We start from the raw sequence: 25,614 nt of genomic DNA on the forward strand, positions 1-25,614 counted from the left end.
GAAAGAGATTATCTCTGATATCACTGGGGGTAAGGGCCACGCCCTTCCTCAGGATCGGCCTTTCAAGGCAAAAAATAGACCTAATTTTCGTCCCTTTCGTAAAAACGGACCAGCCCAAAGTGCTACGTCCTCTAAGCAAGAGGGTAATACTTCTCAAGCCAAGCCAGCTTGGAGACCAATGCAAGGCTGGAACAAGGGAAAGCAGGCCAAGAAACCTGCCACTGCTACCAAGACAGCATGAAATATTGGCCCCCGATCCGGGACCGGATCTGGTGGGGGGCAGACTCTCTCTCTTCGCTCAGGCTTGGGCAAGAGATGTTCTGGATCCTTGGGCGCTCGAAATAGTCTCCCAGGGTTATCTTCTGGAATTCAAGGGACTTCCCCCAAGGGGGAGGTTCCACAGGTCTCAGTTGTCTTCAGACCACATAAAAAGACAGGCGTTCTTACATTGTGTAGAAGACCTGTTAAAAATGGGAGTGATTCATCCTGTTCCATTAAGAGAACAAGGGATGGGGTTCTACTCCAATCTGTTCATAGTTCCCAAAAAAGAGGGAACGTTCAGACCAATCTTAGATCTCAAGATCTTAAACAAGTTTCTCAAGGTTCCATCGTTCAAGATGGAAACCATTCGAACTATTCTTCCTTCCATCCAGGAAGGTCAATTCATGACCACGGTGGATTTAAAGGATGCGTATCTACATATTCCTATCCACAAGGAACATCATCGGTTCCTAAGGTTTGCATTCCTGGACAAACATTACCAGTTCGTGGCGCTTCCTTTCGGATTAGCCACTGCTCCAAGGATTTTCACAAAGGTACTAGGGTCCCTTCTAGCGGTGCTAAGACCAAGGGGCATTGCAGTAGTACCTTACCTGGACGACATTCTGATTCAAGCGTCGTCCCTTCCTCAAGCAAAGGCTCACACGGACATCGTCCTGGCCTTTCTCAGATCTCACGGCTGGAAAGTGAACGTGGAAAAGAGTTCTCTATCCCCGTCAACAAGGGTTCCCTTCTTGGGAACAATTATAGACTCCTTAGAAATGAGGATTTTTCTAACAGAGGCCAGAAAAACAAAACTTCTAGACTCTTGTAGGATACTTCATTCCGTTCCTCTTCCTTCCATAGCTCAGTGCATGGAAGTGATCGGGTTGATGGTAGCGGCAATGGACATAGTTCCTTTTGCGCGCATTCATCTAAGACCATTACAACTGTGCATGCTCAGTCAGTGGAATGGGGACTATACAGACTTGTCTCCAAAGATACAAGTAAATCAGAGGACCAGAGACTCACTCCGTTGGTGGCTGTCCCTGGACAACCTGTCACAAGGGATGACATTCCGCAGACCAGAGTGGGTCATTGTCACGACCGACGCCAGTCTGATGGGCTGGGGCGCGGTCTGGGGATCCCTGAAAGCTCAGGGTCTTTGGTCTCGGGAAGAATCTCTTCTACCGATAAATATTCTGGAACTGAGAGCGATATTCAATGCTCTCAAGGCTTGGCCTCAGCTAGCGAGGACCAAGTTCATACGGTTTCAATCAGACAACATGACGACTGTTGCGTACATCAACCATCAGGGGGGAACAAGGAGTTCCCTAGCGATGGAAGAAGTGACCAAAATCATTCTATGGGCGGAGTCTCACTCCTGCCACCTGTCTGCTATCCACATCCCAGGAGTGGAAAATTGGGAAGCGGATTTTCTGAGTCGTCAGACATTGCATCCGGGGGAGTGGGAACTCCATCCGGAAATCTTTGCCCAAGTCACTCAGCTGTGGGGCATTCCAGACATGGATCTAATGGCCTCTCGTCAGAACTTCAAAGTTCCTTGCTACGGGTCCAGATCCAGGGATCCCAAGGCGGCTCTAGTGGATGCACTAGTAGCACCTTGGACCTTCAAACTAGCTTATGTGTTCCCGCCGTTTCCTCTCATCCCCAGGCTGGTAGCCAGGATCAATCAGGAGAGGGCGTCGGTGATCTTGATAGCTCCTGCGTGGCCACGCAGGACTTGGTATGCAGATCTGGTGAATATGTCATCGGCTCCACCTTGGAAGCTACCTTTGAGACGAGACCTTCTTGTTCAGGGTCCGTTCGAACATCCGAATCTGGTTTCACTCCAGCTGACTGCTTGGAGATTGAACGCTTGATTTTATCGAAGCGAGGATTCTCAGATTCTGTTATCGATACTCTTGTTCAGGCCAGAAAGCCTGTAACTCGAAAGATTTACCACAAGATTTGGAAAAAATATATCTGTTGGTGTGAATCTAAAGGATTCCCTTGGGACAAGGTTAAGATTCCTAGGATTCTATCCTTCCTTCAAGAAGGATTGGAAAAAGGATTATCTGCAAGTTCCCTGAAGGGACAGATTTCCGCCTTGTCGGTGTTACTTCACAAAAAGCTGGCAGCTGTGCCAGATGTTCAAGCCTTTGTTCAGGCTCTGGTTAGAATCAAGCCTGTTTACAAACCTTTGACTCCTCCTTGGAGTCTCAATTTAGTTCTTTCAGTTCTTCAGGGGGTTCCGTTTGAACCCTTGCATTCCGTTGATATTAAATTATTATCTTGGAAAGTTTTGTTTTTGGTTGCAATTTCTTCTGCTAGAAGAGTTTCAGAATTATCTGCTCTGCAGTGTTCTCCTCCTTATCTGGTGTTCCATGCAGCTAAGGTGGTTTTGCGTACTAAACCTGGTTTTCTTCCGAAAGTTGTTTCTAACAAAAACATTAACCAGGAGATTATCGTACCTTCTCTGTGTCCGAAACCAGTTTCAAAGAAGGAACGTTTGTTGCACAATTTGGATGTTGTTCGCGCTCTAAAATTCTATTTAGATGCTACAAAGGATTTTAGACAAACATCTTCCTTGTTTGTTGTTTATTCCGGTAAAAGGAGAGGTCAAAAAGCAACTTCTACCTCTCTCTCTTTTTGGATTAAAAGCATCATCAGATTGGCTTACGAGACTGCCGGACGGCAGCCTCCCGAAAGAATCACAGCTCATTCCACTAGGGCTGTGGCTTCCACATGGGCCTTCAAGAACGAGGCTTCTGTTGATCAGATATGTAGGGCAGCGACTTGGTCTTCACTGCACACTTTTACCAAATTTTACAAGTTTGATACTTTTGCTTCTTCTGAGGCTATTTTTGGGAGAAAGGTTTTGCAAGCCGTGGTGCCTTCCATTTAGGTGACCTGATTTGCTCCCTCCCTTCATCCGTGTCCTAAAGCTTTGGTATTGGTTCCCACAAGTAAGGATGACGCCGTGGACCGGACACACCTATGTTGGAGAAAACTGGTTTTTTTAATCAGGTCTGATATTTTATTTTCTTTAACTACAGTCACCACGGTACCATATGGTTTCTCCTATGCAAATATTCCTCCTTAACGTCGGTCGAATGACTGGGGTAGGCGGAGCCTAGGAGGGATCATGTGACCAGCTTTGCTGGGCTCTTTGCCATTTCCTGTTGGGGAAGAGAATATCCCACAAGTAAGGATGACGCCGTGGACCGGACACACCGTTGGAGAAAGTAATTTATCAGGTAAACATAAATTCTGTTTTTTAAGTTTGTCAGACAAATCTACGACTCATTTAACATATAGGGGTAGATTTATCATTTGTCGAGCGGACATAATTCGCTATAGCGAATCATGTCCGCTCGACATTGATAAATGCGGACAGCATACGCTGTCCACATTTAACATTGCACAAGCATTTCTAGTGGCTGCCAATCATCGCAATCAGATTGGGATGATCTCAATCCGCCACCTAAAAGGTGGCAGACAGGTTAAGGAGCAGCGGTCTTACAACCGCTGCTTCTTAACTTCTGTTTCAGGCGATGGGCCTCCGAAGCAGTATCCGCTGCTTAATAAATGGAGCCCTTGTTGTTAATACTATTGCATTGTCTTTTTATTATGCACTTGTTGATTATGCAATTATAATGATCCTTGACTTTAGTGTCTCTTTAATTAAGTCAGAGCACAGTACAAATTAGAGGATGTCATTTTTGCTTTAGAATGTTCTGGCTTTTGCTGTTTGTTGTATGCAAAATCGCTGGATACCTGCAGTGAGTGTTAAACTGTATTCTTGTGTTTATGGAAAGAACATATCTTCTTCCCTAAAAGACATCATGAGACTGAAGGAAAAGGCTGTAATGTTTCCTGTTACCCACTACTGGTTTGTATATTTCTGTTACTTTGTTGGATATTTCCTGTTTTTTTCTTTGTTTTAGAAACTTATTTCTGTCTCCAAACTCTTATTTTCTTTGATCTTCGTTCCTAGCGAGCCATTAGAGAAATTAGGACTTGTCTTGGATAATTATGCTAAAGCTAATTAAACTTCTCAAATTAGTTTGTTTGAGGTTGAAGAATTTGTTGTCTTCCTAGCAAATGTACTAATTTATAAATGAGTTTCCTGTGCCAGGTTTATTTTTTGTTCATTACGAAGTTTGACTCTTCCTGCTGATTTTTCATTTTGGTTCTAAGGTTTATTGTGTAGAGGTTTTTTTTCATTGGCTACACATTTTACACCTACAATATATTTAGGTTGGATTTACCTTTTTTGTTTGCAAACTAATTGTTAGTACTAATAGCAATCATTGTTCAATATGCAGATAAACACTACTTTAAAAATCCGTAGATCATATATTTACAAAATATACACAATACTGAAGACACTAAGGGCTGCATTTATCATCCACGGGCGGACGGGGGCGGACATATTTGCCCCTGTCCGCCTGACTTCTCCTCTGGCAGGCAACAATCGGCTGCCCGAATTTAACATTGCACACGAGCGTTCCTTTGCGATTGCTTGCGACCATGCCTGCACACAGCCAATCACAGGTGGGCAGGAGCTGTCAATCTCCCCGATGGGACAAGACCATGCTTGACTGCTGCTTGATAAATCCTGACTGCAGATTCTTTTGTGCAAACCTACAGTCAAAGGGAGAAGTAGATCACTGTTGATCACTCCAATTAGAGGCGACAAATGTTTTGGCAGATAGGTAAAAAGTAATTTAATTTAAATTATTGTGGAATATTTGCTAAACATTTTTTCCCTTTATCAAATTTAATATTTAAATATTGGATTTAATATTTGAATATTTGAATAATAACATTTTAAAGTTGATTGTCATAGATTTTAATGTAATTCTGGGGAATTAATATTCAAATCTTACATTTGAATATTGTTGCATTCAATATTTGGTAAGATTTGCTTTATAAAAACACTGGTATGGCAGAACCAATGTCAAATATAGACATTCTTCCATCTCTAACAACAACTCAACCTTATCCTGTAGGTTTCATGCACACTTAAACACATAGGCCTCTAGTTATCAATGTCTGTCGGACCTGATCCAACAGTGCGGATCAGGTCCGACAGACCTCGCTGAATACGGCGAGCAATACGCTCGCCGTATTCAGCATTGCACCAGCAGCTCACAAGAGCTGCTGATGCAACGCTGCCCCCTGCAGACTCGCGGCCAATAGGCTGCCAGCAGGGAGGTGTCAATCAACCCGATCGTACTGGATCGGGTTGATTTCCGGCGATGTCTGTCCGCCTGCTCAGAGCAGTCGGACAGGTTATGGAGCAGCAGTCTTTGTGACCGCTGCTTCATAACTGCTGTTTCTGGCGAGCCTGCAGGCTCGCCAGAAACACGGGGCATCAAGCTCCATTCAGAGCTTGATACATATGCCCCATAGACATCCTTCTATATATTTGTCTGTCTATTGGGGAAGTTATATCCCTGTTGATAATGTTATCAATTTGTTAACAAACTTTTCTTAGACTTTATTGGTAAATGATGTGTATTAATAAACTTTTCAACTGGAATATAATATAATATACCACTTTCTGTCTGTATATTTGTAGTTGTCAGGCAGCCCCCCTCTATTTCCTTCACTTCAGTCACCTCAATAAAAAAAAGAATATTAGTGTTAAACGAAGATCACTTTTGCTCATGACCACAGATTTCGTATGCATAGAATTCACCAAAAAGTATACACTGTATTACTATGGGCACTAGTGGACATCATATTCTCTTTGTAATCTTTTTTTTTTTTTTTTTTTTTTTTTTTTTAAATATATTTTTATTGAGGCAAATAAAAACATAAACATTGCAAGCAAAATTGCCAGGACTTAAAGATTACAGACCTTGAGATAAAGTTCACACTGATAGAATATAGTACAGTCTTAGATACATATAATTTCAACAATTAAGTAGGCAAGAAATAGCAATAACCTCATTTTTTAACGTATATAAACCTCCTCTGTAAGTAATAGGTCACTCTTGGACCATAATAAAATAATAACAATCCATGGAGGTGAGTTGATCAATGGCCACTCTTGGGCTGACATTTTTGATATATATATGAGACATATAGAGATATTAAAAAAGAAAAAGGGCCACTTTTAGGAGAAATCTTTAGAAGGGGTAGGTGAGCACTGAAGCCCGCTTATGGTTTCTAATATAAACATATATAGAGGACTGGGAGTATTTGAAGAGTACATGCTAAACAGTGATGGTGGCATTTAAAGGCACATGTAGATTTAAATAGTAGAACAGTGTACCAAAACAGGGTTACAAACAATGGTGGCTAACTTAACTGTATAGGAGGATATTACTTCATACAACACAGATCTAATAATGAGAATGTTGAGTTTGTAGAGGGTACATCAATAGGTAAGGGAATTTGTCTACAAGTATATGATGCACATAAAGGGCAGAGACTCAGAACTCTGGGGTAGCATTCCTACACCCAAACGCAAGCTAAATTAGACATGTGTAAACCTAGATAGTACTGTGAGATTTGGGAGCTTAATGTAATGTGCTGTAATGGGAGAGTAAAAAAAATAGCACCCTAAGACTTACCCTCCCTTAAACATATATAATGCAAACATGTTGTCACACCGTCTATAGATATTGGCTAGGCTTGTGCAGGGGAACGTCTCTAGTAACAGGGAATGGGGAGGACAAGAACCTCTTAATAGTGATTTCACATTTACCCCATGCCAGTTCTCATTGGGGGACAGCAGCTCCCTACCACATATGGCTGATCACCTAATTTCCTAGAGAGCAGGAGCCATTCCACCCAGCAGGAAACTTTGGAAAACAGCAGTATCGCTGGAATGTATTCTTGATGCAGCTGCATTGCTTCATGCTCTCGGGCTAAAGTGCAATCCGGAGGACCTCTCTGCTCGCAGATCTGGATCAAGCTCTGTGTCATGCTGCGAGGTAGGGGACGCTACAAGACTGCTCTCACACGGGGTGATCGTGGGAGGGAAGATCGCAGCAAGCGTGGTCTGTAATCCATAGGATCCAGCTGAGCAAGTACATCTGTCCCATTTTTCGGCAAGATAGGAAGGATTATTGGCAGCTGCACGTTTGTAAAGGTAAGTTCAAATCCTCTATCTGCTGGTTCGCTGGTCCGGTTCTCCCTCTGATGCGTGCAGCTATTGTTCCCGGTCTGCCACTTCTCATCTTCCAGCTCAGTGACACTAATTGCCTGGGGGGAGAACGTATAGAGCTTAGTTGAAGCGGTCCTCGGCTCGGGTCCCTCCTTGGCTTTATTTGTCAGTCGGCTGTGGTTGAGTTGCTCCAGAAAATCAGTCGGCCACTCGTACTGGATTTCCCCTCCTGCAGTCCCTAGAGAGGAAGCTTCTTTTTCTATTAGGTAATCCCCTCTATCCATCTTGACTCCTTTCAGGTCAGGACCCAGCGGTTCAATCTCCTGCGAGCTGGATGGTGATAGTCCGTCACGAATATGTAGGGTAGGGTAGAGAATCCCGGTCATTCTCTCCTCCATTTTCTGAGCATGTTCCTGCAATATTGCCTGTAGTTGCACAATAAATGAGGTGTCCTCCATTTTCAGTGGGGGTGTTTTTACGTATCAGAGCTGGCGTGGGTATCTTATATAGTTAAGCTCACTTTGTCGCACCTCTGCAGACCTCCTAGTAATAGGGGTAGTGCTGGCTTAAGTGAAAGGACTGCGCGCTCAGGGCACAGCTAGTTGTGGGGATGGTATCGAGGCTTCTAGCATAGGGGAAGGCCTCAAAAGAAATAGCCCGGTACTGAGGGCAATTAAGCCGCGTCCAGATCCAAAACCCTATACCTCAGATCAGGTCGCCAACAGCTAAGCTTCTCCACTACTTTGAGTATGATAAGTCCAGTTCAACTTCACAAAAATGAGTAGTTTTGGAGAAAACTTAAGGAGCTGAAGCTCAGTGCGACCAGTAAGATGGCCGCCGCCCGGAAGTCCCTCTTCTCTTTGTAATCTTAAAGGGACAGTCTACACCAAATTTGTTATTGTTTAAAAAAGATAGATAATACCTTTATTATCCATTTCCCAGTTTTGCATAACCAACATGGTTATATTAATATACTTTTTACCTATTTGATTACCTTATATCTAAGCTTCTGCAGACTGCCCCTTATCTCAGTTATTTTGACAGACTTGCATATTAGCCAATCAGTGCTGACTCATAACTCCATGGTAGTGAGCACAAGTGTATCTGCATGGCACACATGAACTAACACTATGTAGCTGTGAAAAACTGTCAAAATGAACTGAGCTAAGAGGCGGCCTTTAACGGCTTAGAAATTAGCATGTGAGCCTACCTCATTTTAGCTTTCAACAAAGAATACCAATAGAACAAAGCAAATTTGATGATAAAAGTAAAGTGGAAAGTTGTTTAAAATTGCATGCCCTATCTGAATCATAAAAGTTTAATTTTGACTTGACTGTCCCTTTAACTACTGGTACTTTAAAACAAAAAAAGGGGTTATGATTCAGACAGAGGATACAGTTTTTTAAAAAAAAGTTTCTAATTTACATCGATTATCAAATTTGCTTCATTCCCATGATATTCTTGGTTGAAGAGATACCTAGGTATGTGTCTTAGCACTACGTGGCAGGAAATAGTGCTGCCCTCTAGTTCCCTTACAAATAGACAACATTCTTGGAAAACCGCTGCCATATAGTGCTCCTAAGCTTTACGTTCCTTATTTATTTTACAAAAATTAGAAGTAAATTTGAAAGTTGTTTAACACTGCATGCTCTATCTGACCCATGAAAGACAATTGTTGGATTTCATATCCCTTAACACTGTAGTTAGCTGTAGCATTTTTTTGAATTGTCAATACTTGGTCTAATGGTTGAGTGTGGATTTGGAACGTATGTGTTCCTTTTATAGAAATAATTATATGCTACTAGCCTTCTGGTGCTCACTAATGGGATATTTTCTCCCTTGTGTTTTTTCCATAAGCAGATATATCTGCTATTTAAGGTGATGTATGTCTTGCTATATTTGGTAGTTGCAATAGTTGCTATGAAGACTCAATCCTATGGGTAGAAAGAAATTGCCATTTTGTCACAGCATATCATAGCAGCTCCCTGTTTGAGCTCCCTGGAGCTTTAAGCTATTATTTCATTTAATCAACACACAAATATGCAAATATCCCAAGAGCTAAAGCTTCCTCCGTTTAGGAAATGATCATTATAGTTTGTTTGACAGGACATTAATCTTTAAAGTGTTTGTAAAGTATCACATTGTTCATTAAATGAGTAATAGATTTTTTACTGACAAATTTCAGTCTGTCGGACATGATCCGCTGAGCAGATCATGTCAGACAGACCGATGATAAATCGGCCCCATACTGTGAATCTTGCACACGCTCTGTAGGAGTTGGAGCCTCAGAAAGTGTGCATATAAATAGAAACTATGTACATTTTGATAATGGAACTGAAATGGAAACTTGTTTAAATTGCATGCTATATCAAAATCATGAAAATTTGAGTTTGGTGTTCCTAAATTGTTATTGTTTAAATAATCCCTTTCCCAATCATTGCTGACTCTTAAATAACTCAACGGGAGTTAGCACAATGCTATCTTTATGACACACATGAACTAGCAGTGTCTAACTGTAAAAAACTGTCAAAATGCACTGAAATAAGAGGCAGTTCAACGGCTTAAAAATTAGCATATGAGATTACCTAGGTTTAACTTTCCACAAAGAATACCAAAAGAGCAAAGGAAATTTGATGAATAAAAAATTGGAAAGTTGTTTAAAATTGCATGGCGTATTGGAATCATGAAAGTTTAATTTTGACTAGACTATCCCTTTAAGGAGCACTAAACTTTATGTTTATGGTAGATAAATATGGCAGATACTGTTTGCGGAACTTTCATTAGATTTCTGCTTGGTCCTAACAGTTCACTGACCTTCTTTACTACTTACAGCTAAACAAGTTTTTTTCTCTTGTAAACAATTACATTGGCCTGTCTCAACTGTCACCTCATGTTTCACTCGTCTCTTACAAAAATGCAAAAAAAAAAAAAAATGCAGTTGATTCCTTTGGCATCAAGGACATATTTACCATACCAGGTAAAAGAAATGTAGTCTGTATGGTTACAGACAAAAAATATCTTTAGCAGTTTGACACATATGAAAGTAATTTGATAACTAGAGACATTAAAAAGGGTACATACACTCTAGTCAATGTGAACATTGTCACATTCTTTGACAGACTGTGTGCAGTAAGTAGGGTGAATATGTCTTCCACAAGAGCATATAGAATGTATAGAAGCTGTGAGACAAATCAATGATTGTCTGGAAAATGATTTGGGAATATGTATGAAAACTACACTATTCCCAAATTGCCTGCTTACTACTTCAGTCTTGTGGTGTTTTCCATACCTCCCAACATTTCAAAAATCAAAAGAGGGACCCCCCCCCCCCCCGCAAAAAATTGAAATGTGGTGGGCGGGGCTTAAAAAATCATAAGACCAAAGTAATATAAATAAAATTCTAAATAAAGTCATAGATTTTAATACACTTAGGCAGCAAATCAAACAAAAGCTCAAACTACTGGTATGGCTATGTGAGCTATGTATTTAATTATCCTTTGCAAAGACATTGCTAAATATTTTTATCTTAATTGGACATTTAATAATAAATTCTTTAAAACTGCTCTCTGCATTCCCCAGTAATATTCTACATTCTGGCCTTTAAAGTCAGCAAAAATGCACAGTAGCACACTACATAGCATACACTTACACATGCAGATACACACACACTACATAGCATACACTTACACATGCAGATACACACACACTACATAGCATACACTTACACATGCAGATACACACACACTACATAGCATACACTTATACATACAGATACACACACACTACATAGTATACACTTATATATGCAGATACACACACACAAACTACATAGCATACACTTACACATGCAGATACACACACACACTACATAGCATACACTTATACATGCAGATACATACATAAAATAGCATACACTTACACATGCAGATACACACACACTACATAGCATACACTTATACATGCAGATACACACACACTACATAGCATACACTTATACATGCAGATACACACACACTACATAGCATACACTTACACATGAAGATACACACACTACATAGCATACAATTACACATGCAGATACACACACACTACATAGCATACACTTATACATGCAGATACACACACACTACATAGCATACACTTATACATGCAGATACACACACACTACATAGCATACACTTACACATGAAGATACACACTCTACATAGCATACAATTACACATGAAGATACACACACACTACATAGCATACACTTATACATGCAGATACACACATAAAATAGCATACACTTACACATGCAGATACACACACACACTACATAGCATACACTTACACATGCAGATACACACACACTACATAGCATACACTTATACATACAGATACACACACACTACATAGTATATTCTTATATATGCAGATACACACACACAAACTACATAGCATACACTTACACATGCAGATACACACACACTACATAGCATACTCTTATACATGCACATACACACATAAAATAGCATACACTTACACATGCAGATACACACACACTACATAGCATACACTTATACATGCAGATACACACACACTACATAGCATACACTTATACATGCAGATACACACACACTACATAGCATACACTTACACATGAAGATACACACACTACATAGCATACACTTATACAGGCGGATACACACACACACACATTACATAGCATACACTTATACATGCAGCATACACTTATACATGCAGAAACACAGACACTACATAGTATACACTTATACATGCAGACACACACACACTACATAGCATACACTTATACATGCAGATACACACTTATACATGCAGATACACATACACACACTACATAGCTTACATGTATACATGCAGACACACGCACACTACATAGCATAAACTTATACATACAGATACACACACACAGTTATGGATACAGATAGACACACACACTACATCATATATGGGTATCTGTAATTCATTATATGGGGTCCTGGGGTTGGCAAGCACATTAGCTGGCAGTCTGCGGCTGCCACTGTTCATTACCCTGGTATTAGCACTGCTCATTGTATAAAACTGAAGGCATGCTAGTATTTTCACCAGGGGTTAGACATCATCACTACCAGAGATAGGTTAGAGAGGTCACCATTACCCGTGGTCAGAGTGTATACAGCCTTCTTACTCCTGCTTAACCCACACACCATTCCTTTTCCACAGGAAATTTAACAGGTATCTACCCCTGTGAGAGCAAAGCTAGCAGCTGAGTATAGGCCCAACAGAATTTAAAATATATATATATATATATATATATATATATATATATATATATATATATTTTTTTTTTAATGCCTGGGGAAAATCGGGACAGATGGCTAGCAACCCGGGACAGGGGGACAGACCCCTAAAATCGGGACTGTCCCGCGAAAATCGGGACAGTTGGGGGGTATGGTTTTCTGCATATCATAGGTGTCTATTTAGAAATATGTATTAAAGGGAAACCATACTTATTTTTTTCAATCGTTCATATGAAAACTCATTTAAATGTGGTGATTTCTTTTTCTGGAAAAAAAAGGGAGGTAAAAAATGCTTTATATTTTAATTAAAAACTAATAATTTTATACTTCCTGTTAAAGGGATATGAAGGGCAAAAATTATGAATATTCTATTGCACAGTTACTTATATATAAGCTATATGCCTAAATACCTTGCATTGTCATTCCTCGCAATCTGCTCCAGAAATTTGGCGTGCTTCCAAACCCACCAAGAGGCTAATTTGCATTAGCCAATCATAGTGGGCAATCTGGGTTTGCTCTGTTTCTTCATTTCCTTATTTATCTGCAGTACCCCAAGCATACGCTCTAACTCAGTGCACCATACGCATGTGCATTGTTCTGGAGAGCTTTGGGCCGACATCACAAGTTTGCAGAGTTAGTTGATAAGTCATTGCTGGCAAAGACCTTCATGGTGGACGCTGAGCATGCGTGAGACAGATGTAAAAAATGCATATGCGTCAGCGGATTCCGATAAGTATTAGCATAACTAAATGAGTGGCACACGATTTAGGTTGAACAGCGTGTCGGACATCCCATTTTTGTGGGTTGTCTGTTGCATAATAAAGCAGAATAAAAAAAAGATTTTAAACTATTTAAAGATCCACAATACTTAATCACTTGAAAGTTATGCACCATAACTGTAAAAACCTGACAAGAAAATATATAACTGTAAAAAGCTGACAAGAAAATATCACCTGCGCATTTTTATATAAATAAGGAAGATATTTTACCTCCATATTGCTTTAGCTCACTAGAGTAAGTGATGTTATTATACTTCAGCTACTGTCCAATTTCAAGTTGGAAAAAAAAACAACAATATCCAATCAGCATCAGCAGCGCTGAGGTAATGCTCTGCCTTTGCTGTGATCATAGAACTTACTTAAACTGAATTGCAAAATAACATGTCCGTGCCTGCACATGACAGATGCACACTCCCTTGCAAGTCCTGGGACAAGAATCCTGACTGGCTGCTTAAAGTCTCTTTACAGTGGGGTGTGAATAATTAGAACATTTTAAGTAAAATATTTTCCTTTTTTACATAGAGATGTTCAGGTAACATTTTCTAGTCAGCTTTCTCTTGTTAAGTGTGTTCAGTCCACGGGGCATCCATTACTTATGGGATATATTCTCCTTCCCAACAGGAAGTTGCAAGAGGATCACCCAAGCAGAGCTGCCACATAGCTCCTCCCCTCACATGTCATATCCAGTCATTCTCTTGCAACCCTCAACAAAGAAGGAGGTCGCGAGAGGAGCTGGAGTTTTTACTTAACTATTCTTCAATCAAAAGTTTGTTATTTTAAATGGCACCGGAGTGTGCTGTTTTTCTATCTCAGGCAGTGTTTGGAAGAAGAAACTGCCTGCGTTTTTTTTTTTCTATGATCTTAGCAGGCGTAACTAAGATCCACTGGCTGTTCTCGACATTCTGAGGAGTGGGGTAACTTCAGAAACTGGGAATAGCATGCAGGGTCCTCCGCAAATGAGGTATGTGCAGTACATTATTTTCTGGGAATGGAATTGACTAAGAAAATACTGCTGTTACCGTATGACGTAAGTACAGCCTTAAATGCAGTAGTGGCAACTGGTATCAGGCTGATAAATGTATGCACAGTCAAGTTATTTTCTAGGGACTAGAATTTGACTGAGAAAATACTGTTAAAACTGAAATAATACTTAAGCCTTATCTGCAGTGGTAGCGACTGGTAGCAGGCTTAGTGATAACTTTGCATGACATTGGAAAATGTTATTTTTTAATAAAACGTTTACTGGCATGTTATTCGTTTTTGTGAGGTACTGGTGATAAATCTCTTTGGGCATGATTTTTTTCCACATGGCTGACATATATTTTCTGCATGGAAACCGTTATATCAGGGCTCCCACTGTTGTGATAGGAGTGGGAGGGACCTTGTTTTAGCGCCTTGTTGCACAGTTATAATTCTAGCACAGTCTTCCTGCTTCTTCCTCCTTGATCCAGGACGTCTCTAGAGAGCTCAGGGGTCTGCAAAATTCATTTTTGAGGGAGGTAATCAGTCACAGCAGATCTGTGACAGTGTGCTTGACTGTGATTAAAAGCGTTAAATCTTAATTGATATCCGTTTTATCCGTTTTGGGTATTGAGGGGTTAATCATCCTTTTGCTAATGGGTGCAATCCTCTGCTAATATTACACTTCTTGTTAAGAATTGTTTAATTATATCTGTATTTTTGAAGTGCTGCAGCGTTTTTTATATTGCTTGTAAACTTATTGAAAGTGATTTCCAAGCTTGCTAGTTTCATTGCTAAGTCTGTTTAAACATGTCTGATTCAGAGGAAACTGTTTGTTCATCATGTTCAAAAGCCAATGTGGAGCCCAATAGAACGATGTGTACCAATTGTATTGATATTGCTTTGAATAAAAGTCAATCTGTACCGATAGAGAAACTATCACCAGACAACGAGGGGGAAGTTATGCCGCCTAACTCTCCTCACGTGTCAGTACCTGCGTCTCCCGCTCGGGAGATGCGTAGGATTGAGACGCCAAGTACATCTAGGCCCTTACAAATCACTTTACATGATATGGCTAATGTTATGAAAGAAGTATTATATAATATGCCCGAATTAAGGGGCAAGCGCGATAGCTCTGGGTTAAGGACAGAGCGCGCTGATGACACGAGAGCCATGTCTGATACTGCGTCACAATTTGCAGAACATGAGGACGGTGAGCTTCATTCTGTCGGTGACGGTTCTGATCCGGGGAGACCGGATTCATAAATTTCAAATTTTAAATTTAAGCTTGAGAACCTCCGTGTGTTACTAGGGGAGGTATTAGCGGCTCTGAATGATTGCGACACGGTGGCAATCCCAGAGAAATTGTGTAGGTTGGATAGATACTATGCGGTACCGGTGTGTACTGACGTCTTTCCTATACCAAAAAGACTTACAGAAATTATTAGTAAGGAGTGGGATAGACCCGGTGTGCCTTTTTCCCCTCCCCCGATATTCAGAAAAATGTTTCCTATAGACGCCACCACACGAGACTTATGGCAGACGGTCCCTAAGGTGGAGGGAGCAGTTTCTACTTTAGCCAAGCGTACCACTATCCCGGTGGAGGATAGCTGTGCTTTCTCAGATCCAATGGATAAAAAATTAGAGGGTTATCTTAAGAAAATGTTTGTTCAACAGGGTTTTATTTTGCAGCCTCTTGCATGCATTGCGCCTGTCACGGCTTCAGCGGCATTCTGGTTTGAGTCTCTGGAAGAGGCGATTCGCACAGAGCCATTGGATGAGGCTTTGAGCAAAGTTAGAACCCTTAAGCAAGCTAATGTGTTTGTTTCAGATGCCGTAGTACATCTAACCAAACTTACGGCTAAAAATTCCGGATTCGCCATACAGGCGCGCAGAGCGCTCTGGCTTAAATCCTGGTCAGCGGATGTAACTTCCAAGTCTAAGCTACTTAACATTCCTTTCAAAGGGCAGACCTTATTCGGGCCCGGCTTGAAGGAAATTATTGCTGACATTACGGGAGGTAAGGGCCACGCCCTTCCTCAGGACAGGGCCAAACCAAAGGCCAAACAGTCTAATTTTCGTGCCTTTCGTAACTTCAAGGCAGGAGCAGCATCAACTTCCTCCGCTCCAAAACAGGAAGGAACTACTGCTCGTTACAGACAGGGTTGGAAAGGCAACCAGTCATGGAACAAGGGCAAGCAGGCCAGAAAGCCTACTTCCGCCCCTAAGACAGCATGAAGACAGGGCCCCCTATCCGGAGACGGATTTAGTGGGGGGCAGACTTTCTCTCTTCGCCCAGGCTTGGGCAAGAGATGTGCAGGATCCCTGGACGTTGAAGATTATATCTCAGGGATACCTTCTGGATTTCAAAACCTCTCCTCCACAAGGGAGGTTCCATCTTTCGAGGTTATCAACAAACCTAGTAAAGAGAGAGGCATTTCTACAATGTGTACAAGACCTCTTAATCATGGGAGTGATCCACTCAGTTCCGCGATCGGAACAGGGACAAGGATTTTACTCAAATCTATTTGTGGCTCCCAAAAAAGAGGGAACCTTCAGACCAATCTTGGACTTAAAGATCTTAAACAAATTCCTAAGGGTACCATCGTTCAAGATGGAAACCATTCGAACCATCCTACCCATGATCCAAGAGGGTCAATATATGACCACAGTGGACTTAAAGGATGCTTACCTTCACATACCGATTCACAAAGATCATTATCGGTACCTAAGGTTTGCCTTTCTAGACAGGCACTACCAGTTTGTGGCTCTTCCCTTCGGGTTAGCCACGGCCCCGAGAATTTTTACGAAGGTTCTGGGCTCACTTCTGGCAGTACTAAGACCACGAGGCATAGCGGTGGATCCGTACCTAGACGACATTCTGATACAAGCGTCAAGTTTTCAGAATGCAAAGTCTCATAGAGAGATAGTTCTTGCATTTCTGAGGTCGCATGGGTGGAAAGTGAACGTGGAAAAGAGTTCTCTGTTACCACTCACAAGGGTTCCTTTTCTAGGGACTCTTATAGATTCTGTAGAGATGAAGATTTACCTGACGGAGTCCAGGTTATCAAAGATTCTCAATGCTTGCCGTGTCCTTCATTCCATTCCAAGCCCATCAGTAGCTCAGTGCATGGAGGTAATCGGCTTAATGGTCGCGGCAATGGACATAGTGCCATTTGCGCGCCTGGATCTCAGACCGCTGCAACTATGCATGCTCAGTCAATGGAACGGGGATTACTCAGATCTGTCCCCTTTGGTAAATCTGGACCAGGAGACCAGAGATTCTCTTCTCTGGTGGTTGTCACCGGTTCATCTGTCCAAAGGAATGACCTTTCGCAGACCAGATTGGATGATTGTAACAGCGGATGCCAGCCTTCTAGGCTGGGGAGCAGTCTGGAATTCCCTGAAGGCTCAGGGTTCGTGGACTCAGGAGGAGAAACTCCTTCCAATAAACATTCTAGAATTAAGAGCAATATTCAATGCTCTTCTAGCTTGGCCTCAGTTAGCAAGACTGAGGTTCATCAGATTTTAGTCGGACAATATCACGACTGTGGCTTACATCAATCATCAAGGGGGAACCAGGAGTTCCCTAGCGATGTTGGAAGTCTCGAAGATAATTCGCTGGGCAGAGTCTCACTCTTGCCACCTGTCAGCGATTTACATCCCAGGCGTAGAGAACTGGGAGGCGGATTTCCTAAGTCGCCAGACTTTTCATCCGGGAGAGTGGGAACTTCACCCGGAGGTATTTGCTCAACTGATTCGTCGTTGGGGCAAACCGGATCTGGATCTCATGGCATCTCGCCAGAACGCGAAGCTTCCTTGTTACGGATCCAGGTCCAGGGACCCGGGAGCGGTGCTGGTAGATGCATTAGCAGCCCCTTGGGTTTTCAACATAGCTTATGTGTTTCCACCATTTCCGTTGCTACCTCGACTGATTGCCAGGATCAAACAGGAGAGGGCATCAGTAATTCTGATAGCGCCTGTGTGGCCACATAGGACCTGGTATGCAGACCTAGTGGACATGTCGTCCTGTCCACCATGGTCTCTTCCTCTGAGGCAGGACCTTCTAATTCAGGGTCCTTTCAACCATCCAAACCTAATTTCTCTGAGGCTGACTGCCTGGAAATTGAACGCTTGATTCTATCTAAGCGGGGGTTTTCGGATTCGGTTATTGATACTTTAATACAGGCTCGGAAACCTGTGACCAGAAAAATTTACCATAAGATATGTCGTAAATATTTATATTGGTGCAAATCCAAGAGTTACTCATGGAGTAAGGTTAGGATTCCTAGGATTTTGGCTTTTCTACAAGAGGGTTTAGAAAAAGGTTTGTCCGCTAGTTCGCTAAAGGGACAGATTTCAGCTCTGTCTATTCTTTTACACAAACGTCTGGCAGAGAATCCAGACGTCCAGGCCTTTTGTCAGGCTTTGGCTAGAATTAAGCCTGTGTTTAAAGCTGTTGCTCCTCCGTGGAGCTTAAACTTGGTTCTTAAAGTTCTTCAGGGTGTTCCGTTTGAACCCCTTCATTCCATTGATATTAAGCTTTTATCTTGGAAAGTTTTGTTTTTGATGGCTATTTCCTCGGCTCGAAGAGTCTCTGAGTTATCTGCCTTACATTGTGATTCTCCTTATCTGATCTTTCATTCAGACAAGGTAGTACTGCGTACTAAACCTGGGTTTTTACCTAAGGTTGTTTCTAACAGGAATATCAATCAAGAGATTGTTGTTCCATCATTATGTCCTAATCCTTCTTCAAAGAAGGAACGTCTTTTGCATAATCTAGACGTGGTCCGTGCTCTGAAGTTCTACTTACAGGCAACTAAAGATTTTAGACAAACTTCTTCTCTGTTTGTCGTTTACTCTGGACAGAGGAGAGGTCAAAAGGCTTCGGCTACCTCTCTCTCTTTTTGGCTTCGTAGCATAATACATTTAGCCTATGAGACTGCTGGACAGCAGCCTCCTGAAAGAATTACAGCTCATTCCACTAGAGCTGTGGCTTCCACCTGGGCCTTTAAGAATGAGGCCTCTGTTGAACAGATTTGCAAGGCTGCAACTTGGTCTTCACTTCATACTTTTTCCAAATTTTACAAATTTGACACTTTCGCTTCTTCGGAGGCTGGTTTTGGGAGAAAGGTTCTACAGGCAGTGGTTCCTTCTGTTTAATGTTCCTGCCTTGTCCCTCCCTTCATCCGTGTACTTAGCTTTGGTATGGGTATCCCATAAGTAATGGATGACCCGTGGACTGAACACACTTAACAAGAGAAAACATAATTTATGCTTACCTGATAAATTTATTTCTCTTGTAGTGTGTTCAGTCCACGGCCCGCCCTGTCTTTTTAAGGCAGATTCTAAATTTTAAAATTATAACTCCAGTCACCACTGCACCTTATAGTTTCTCATTTCTCGTCTTGTTTCGGTCGAATGACTGGATATGACATGTGAGGGGAGGAGCTATGTGGCAGCTCTGCTTGGGTGATCCTCTTGCAACTTCCTGTTGGGAAGGAGAATATATCCCATAAGTAATGGATGACCCGTGGACTGAACACACTACAAGAGAAATAAATTTATCAGGTAAGCATAAATTATGTTTTTTATAGCTTTGCTGCATCACTTTCACATGATTCAACATTTGGGTTTTATGACCCTTTAGGACTTGTTTATTATGCCTAGCTCTATTGATCTGTGTATTTTATTAGCACTTCTTCCAACAAACTGTTTTAATCCTTTAAGGTTGATTGGCTGATAGATACTTCCTTCTAATGTTCAAAAAATTATATTTCATGATTCTGATAGACCATGCAATTTTAAGTAACACTCTAATTTACTCCTGTTGTCAATTTTTTTTTGTTCTCTTGGTATCTTTGTTTGAATAAAACAAAGCTTTGGAGCCGGCCCATTTTAGGTCAGAAGCTTTGGCCGGCTCCAAAGCTTTTATTCCTGCTTTTTCAAACAAAGATACCAAGAGAATGAAGAAAAATTGATAATAGGAGTAAATTGGAAAGTTGCTTAAAATTGCATGCTCTATCTGAATCTTAAAATAAAATATTTGGGTTTACTATCCCTTTAATGCTCGTTTCTGGGCTGGGCTTTTATTTCTTTATGTATATTTTGCTTGCATTTATCTGACCCCTATAAATAAATAGCATTTTATTTCATTTATGTATCAGTTTATGTATTTATTTGCGCTATATTTGTAATGTAAATGTTTTGTTATTCCCATTGCCAAGTATTTCATTAGATACAAATATCTAATAAAGCTTTAACATTTGTACTGTTTTACTTTTATCTACAATCTAAATGTAAATTCTCAGGCTTCTAGCCAGAATATTTCTTATGTAGGGGGGGGGGGGGGGGCGGGCATCAGCTTTACGCGTTTTATTTTTCTTGTAATATTGCACAAAAATTGCAAATGACAATGAATGGAGCTGCTATAAAATAAAGCTGAAATTGCACTACTGCACATTGCAAGCTATTTCCCAGGAGACCTTATACATTTATTATACAAAGATGTTTTGCAAATAGCAACAAGGGAGCACATTGAATGTATATGCTTAAAAAAATATATGAAAAGTCTAAATTTCTGTTTTGCGGGGGGGGGGGGGGGGAAGAAAAATGAATTAAAAAGATTAATATCACTACTATATAAGCAAATTGCATAATTGAATTTTAATATATATATTTTTACTACTGCTGCTGTTGTTGTTGTTGTTGTTATGATTATTATTATTATTATTTTATAGAAACAAAATATAATGGGTGTTCACATGGAAGCTTAGGTATTGCCATGATGGAATTTTCAATATTGATCATTTTAAGAGGGCGAGGATGTGGAGATGTGTTAATATGTGTTATATGTGGAATAACATGGTATATACAGTATTGTTTCTAAATTGTAATTTGGGATTTGTTGGTGGTATTAATGTACAGTCACATATAACTTCAATGGAAGTTTAAAAGAACGTAAAAGTGCATAAGAAAATGTGTTAGAGCATTTTCTTATTTCACTGTTGCATGAATATAACCATGTGTGTAACCCCTGCAAAGGTGTTAAAGGGACATAAAACCCAAACATTTTTCTTTCATGATTTAGGTAGAAGATACAATTTTAAACAACTTTCCAGTTTACTTCTATTGTCAAATTTGTTTCATTCTCTTGGTATCATTTGTTGAAGGAGCAGCAATGCAGTACTGGGAGCTAGCTGAGCACATTGGATGAGCCAATGACAAGAGTAAGATATGTGCAGCCACCAATCAGCAGCTAGGTCTCAGTAGTGTTTATCTGTTCCTGAGCCTACCAAATATTTGCTTTTCAACAAACAATACAAAGAAAACAAAGCATATTGGTATTAGAAATAAGTTGGATATTTGGATAAAATTGCATGCTCTATTTGAATTTTTGTAGTTGTAATTTTAAACCCTTTCATGAAAACAAAAATCAGCATGTTAAAATTGTACTTTTGTTTTAGTGTCACTTTAATACAAACACCACTAATCTTAATAGTTGTGTAAGGTTAACTATATTTGTTTAAAGTGAAGGCCAATTTGGATGAATTAGTACCCGGTTTTTAATAAACCTATTAAAAACAAGGGCACTTTAATTCATCAAAATTGACATTTCACTCCTTTTCTTCAAAAACTTATTTTTTTAATCCTGAATGCCGCTCCAGCGATTCCCCCGGCCGTCGGAAGCCTCGTCTGACGTCAGAAATGACGAATCCGGCTTCCTCCAATCACGGCTTTCCCCCCGGGGGGGATCATGGCCTGATGCAACACCGTGATTGGGGGATGCCGGATTCATCATTTTGTACCCGTGAAGAGGACTTGCGAAGGGTGGAGGAAGCGCTGTAGCGGCTGACAGGATTAAAAGGTAAGTTTTTGAAGAAAAGGAGTGAAATGTTAATTTTGATGAATTAAAGTGCCCTTGTTTTTAATAGGTTTATTAAAAACCGGGTACTAATTCATCCAAATTGACCTTCACTTTAATATTATTTTTTTGCATTATGACTTATTTAAAAAAATATATATTTTAAAGAAAATATTATTTTTTCATAAATACAAATAACTGACAATAATACAATTTGTTCACTGTTTTAATATTTATATAAAACAGGAGTATGATAACCCCACGTGGCACAAGGTTCATTATCACTGTACAAATTTGTTTAATCTATTACATTGTGAGACAAAGGGCAATTGATGAACCTAGGTGTTTTTAATTGTTTTGAAATATGTTTCAAATTAAATTGAACCTTCTTGCTTGAAAAAAAAAAAAACATCAGACAATCAATGTAGTTCCCTTTGGTAAGAAACCATGTGCAGAATTATCTTTGCTATAAGCAAATAATGTTCTTATTTCCAGAGGCAAAGTTAACATATTCACTTAAAATTGATTAAAACTCTTAGCTCCAAATCTGCCTCTCAGGAAATGTCTATTTAATAGAAAGCTCTGACACAGGTTATTTAATTCACTTAAATCACATTTTATTACAAGGCATGAAAAAGTGCACACCAAATGGTCTAATGTAGGGGTCGACAAATCTGTTTCAGTGTTACGGGCCAGTAAGAATATTTTGGAGCCAGGCAGTGGTATTTGTATATAGATATATGGAGAATAATCCAAAAAGTTAGGAGCCCAGGGTTACATTTTAGGAGCTAGTGGCTCAATGGCTCCTGGGTTTGTCGAGCACTAATGCATTATAGCATTTTATTATTGTTTGTTTGCTTGTATTATGTGTTTAACACCTGCAATGGGGAAGTCAGACCCAAAACAGCAATGCTCTACTGGGTGCTATCTTTTGATTGGCAGTTTCACACATATGCACCTTGTCATTGGCTCACAAGATGGGATTAGCTAGCTCCCAGTTGAGCGTTGATGCTCTTGGGCTAACTTTAACTGTGTGTTTAAACCTTTTGCTTGGGTTAAGCACATAGTTATATGTAAAAGCAATAGTTAAATAATATCAATAAAGAACATATTCTAAAATGTCGCAGATTTTTTTTTTTTAACATTTATGTCCCTTTAAGATGTGGTTGATCAGTGCTTCTTTAAAATAAATTAAGTCCCCCTCTCTAAAAAAAAACAACTTTTTTTTTTATCACATTACTGCAATTTAAAATGGTCATATTGCAATGTTTAACAATATAATGATTCTAATTGTTTACTGTTTCTGTAGCATTTTAACACCTAACCTCTGAATTACCTCCACTTATGTTATTTTTTTTCTCTCTTGTTCACAGGCTTTGTATAATTCAATCAAAAATGAAAAGCTGGAATGGGCTGCGTAAGTAACATATCTAATTATTATTGGTAATTTGAATAGCAACATTAAAAGGATACTGAGACATTTTTAAATGTTGCCACATCACATGATCGTACAAAAAAAGAAATGCTCTAATTTTATTGTTCCACTAGTCCTTGCTTATATTTATGTGTTTAACGCCTACAATGCCCATATAATTCTTCATTAGGCTCTTTTATAGGGACATAAATAGATTCCAAGGGGTAGATATATTATGCTGCGGATGCAGCTGGCAAAAGTTAAGAAGCAGTGGTCGTAAAACCGCTGCTCCTTAAAGGATTACTTTCTTTTATAATTTTTAAGCTAAACAACTAACATATTAAAGTTAATAAACATTAATTAAAACCTACTGACCTATATTTTCTCCAAAACAAAGTTTCATAACGTTCTAAAAGTTATATCTTTTATTCGCCGATGATGTCACGTTATCCTGCCCACTATTTTCAGCACTGCGTGTTCAAAATACTTAAACCAATAACTTTGTGTTTAAAGCACCATTTTGAAACCTAGGTATTGTAAACGGATTGGTACAGAGCAAAGGATACCCACGGAGTGGGTTTGGAAAACAATTAAATTTGCAGACAAGATTTCTGATATACGGTAGAGATATGTTAATGAAATGCTATTGATAAAAAGCGTATTTGGGGTAGTTAGTTAGTAACAGGCATAGCAAATATTTACTTACAGTGGCCCTTTAACTTATCCGCCACCTCTGAGGTGGCGGACAGCAATCATCCCGATCGGATACAGTCGAGATGATTGACACCCCCTGCTAGCTGCCGATTGACTGCGAGTGTGCAGGAGGCGGCATTTCACAATGTTGATATGTCTCAGGAGTGTCCCCCAGTAATGTTGGTGTATTTATCAGCAGCAATTGCCACCAAAGTGTTACGTATTGTAATTATGAATATTAATAATTAATAGCAGTATAAAATTGTCAGTGATATCTCCAATTAATATAGCAGAATCTTGTCAATACACTTCAGTAAGATGTTAAATCTCTGTAGTGTATCCCAAAATAAACACTATTGAGATATTTATACAAAATTATTATTAAAAATTAATATTTTAATCTCAATATAAAATATTCCTAAATTCTGATCAGTTAATCTTTATATACACATCGATTATATTTATGTAGTAGCTGAATATCACCTATTGCAGGACATACTTGAAAACAAGTGAAATCTCAATGTACCCTTCCTGGTAAAATATTTTATAAATAAATAAATGACCACTTATATCTATCAATTTATCAATACAATATTAAAATATAAAGTAGGATATTTAGATTAATTACTATTCAATAGATAAAGTCTATTATCCCATGTATGGACACAATATTTCTATAAATTAACCTTAACTCAAAATGAATCACTTAACAAATATCCTACATGAAATTTTATAAGAACAATTTGTATTTAACCAGCAAAACTTAGTCCAATGCCAAAATATGGACTACTAACTTAACAATGCTTAGTTAACAATATAACCAAATATTTCAACACAAATCTTACTAAATCTCTATAAATTTAATAGAACTTCCAGAAAAGTATAATTAAGCTATTTGGCCCAAAATAGTTTTATAATACTTCAAATAATCAACCAGAGATTGTACACAATTATATTATCAATACAACATCTATCAAATAATTCTGTATTAATAAGTCTAATCTAGCCACAATAGTACATGCAACTTCTAACTATTTTACAGCAACTCCAAATCAATTTCATAAGCGTAAATTACAAAATCTCTCTTTTCCTCTATGGTCAAATTACTTAATTTTAAATATGATTATTCTTACCTATGTTATTAGAAAGGATAAAGTATGAAGCAATGTTAGCACTTTCCTTCAGGTGCTCGCTGCCAGTCCCGGTTCTCCCAAACC

The 25,614-nt window shown here is 39.6% G+C and overlaps 1 protein-coding gene across 4 annotated transcripts in view; it reads left to right on the top strand.

Annotated features, from left to right (window-relative positions):
- The window catches only part of PSD3 (pleckstrin and Sec7 domain containing 3), a 1,090,324-nt gene that overhangs the window by 764,098 nt on the left and 300,612 nt on the right, over positions 1 to 25,614 (top strand). For all 4 annotated transcript variants that reach the window (XM_053703211.1, XM_053703212.1, XM_053703213.1 and 1 more), the window contains one exon: positions 23,664 to 23,707. In XM_053703211.1, the coding sequence (XP_053559186.1) occupies positions 23,664 to 23,707 (44 nt within the window). The remainder of the gene's footprint in view (positions 1 to 23,663; positions 23,708 to 25,614) is intronic.

The sequence above is a fragment of the Bombina bombina genome, chromosome 2 (genome assembly GCF_027579735.1).
Source record: "Bombina bombina isolate aBomBom1 chromosome 2, aBomBom1.pri, whole genome shotgun sequence".
Lineage (NCBI taxonomy): Eukaryota > Metazoa > Chordata > Amphibia > Anura > Bombinatoridae > Bombina > Bombina bombina.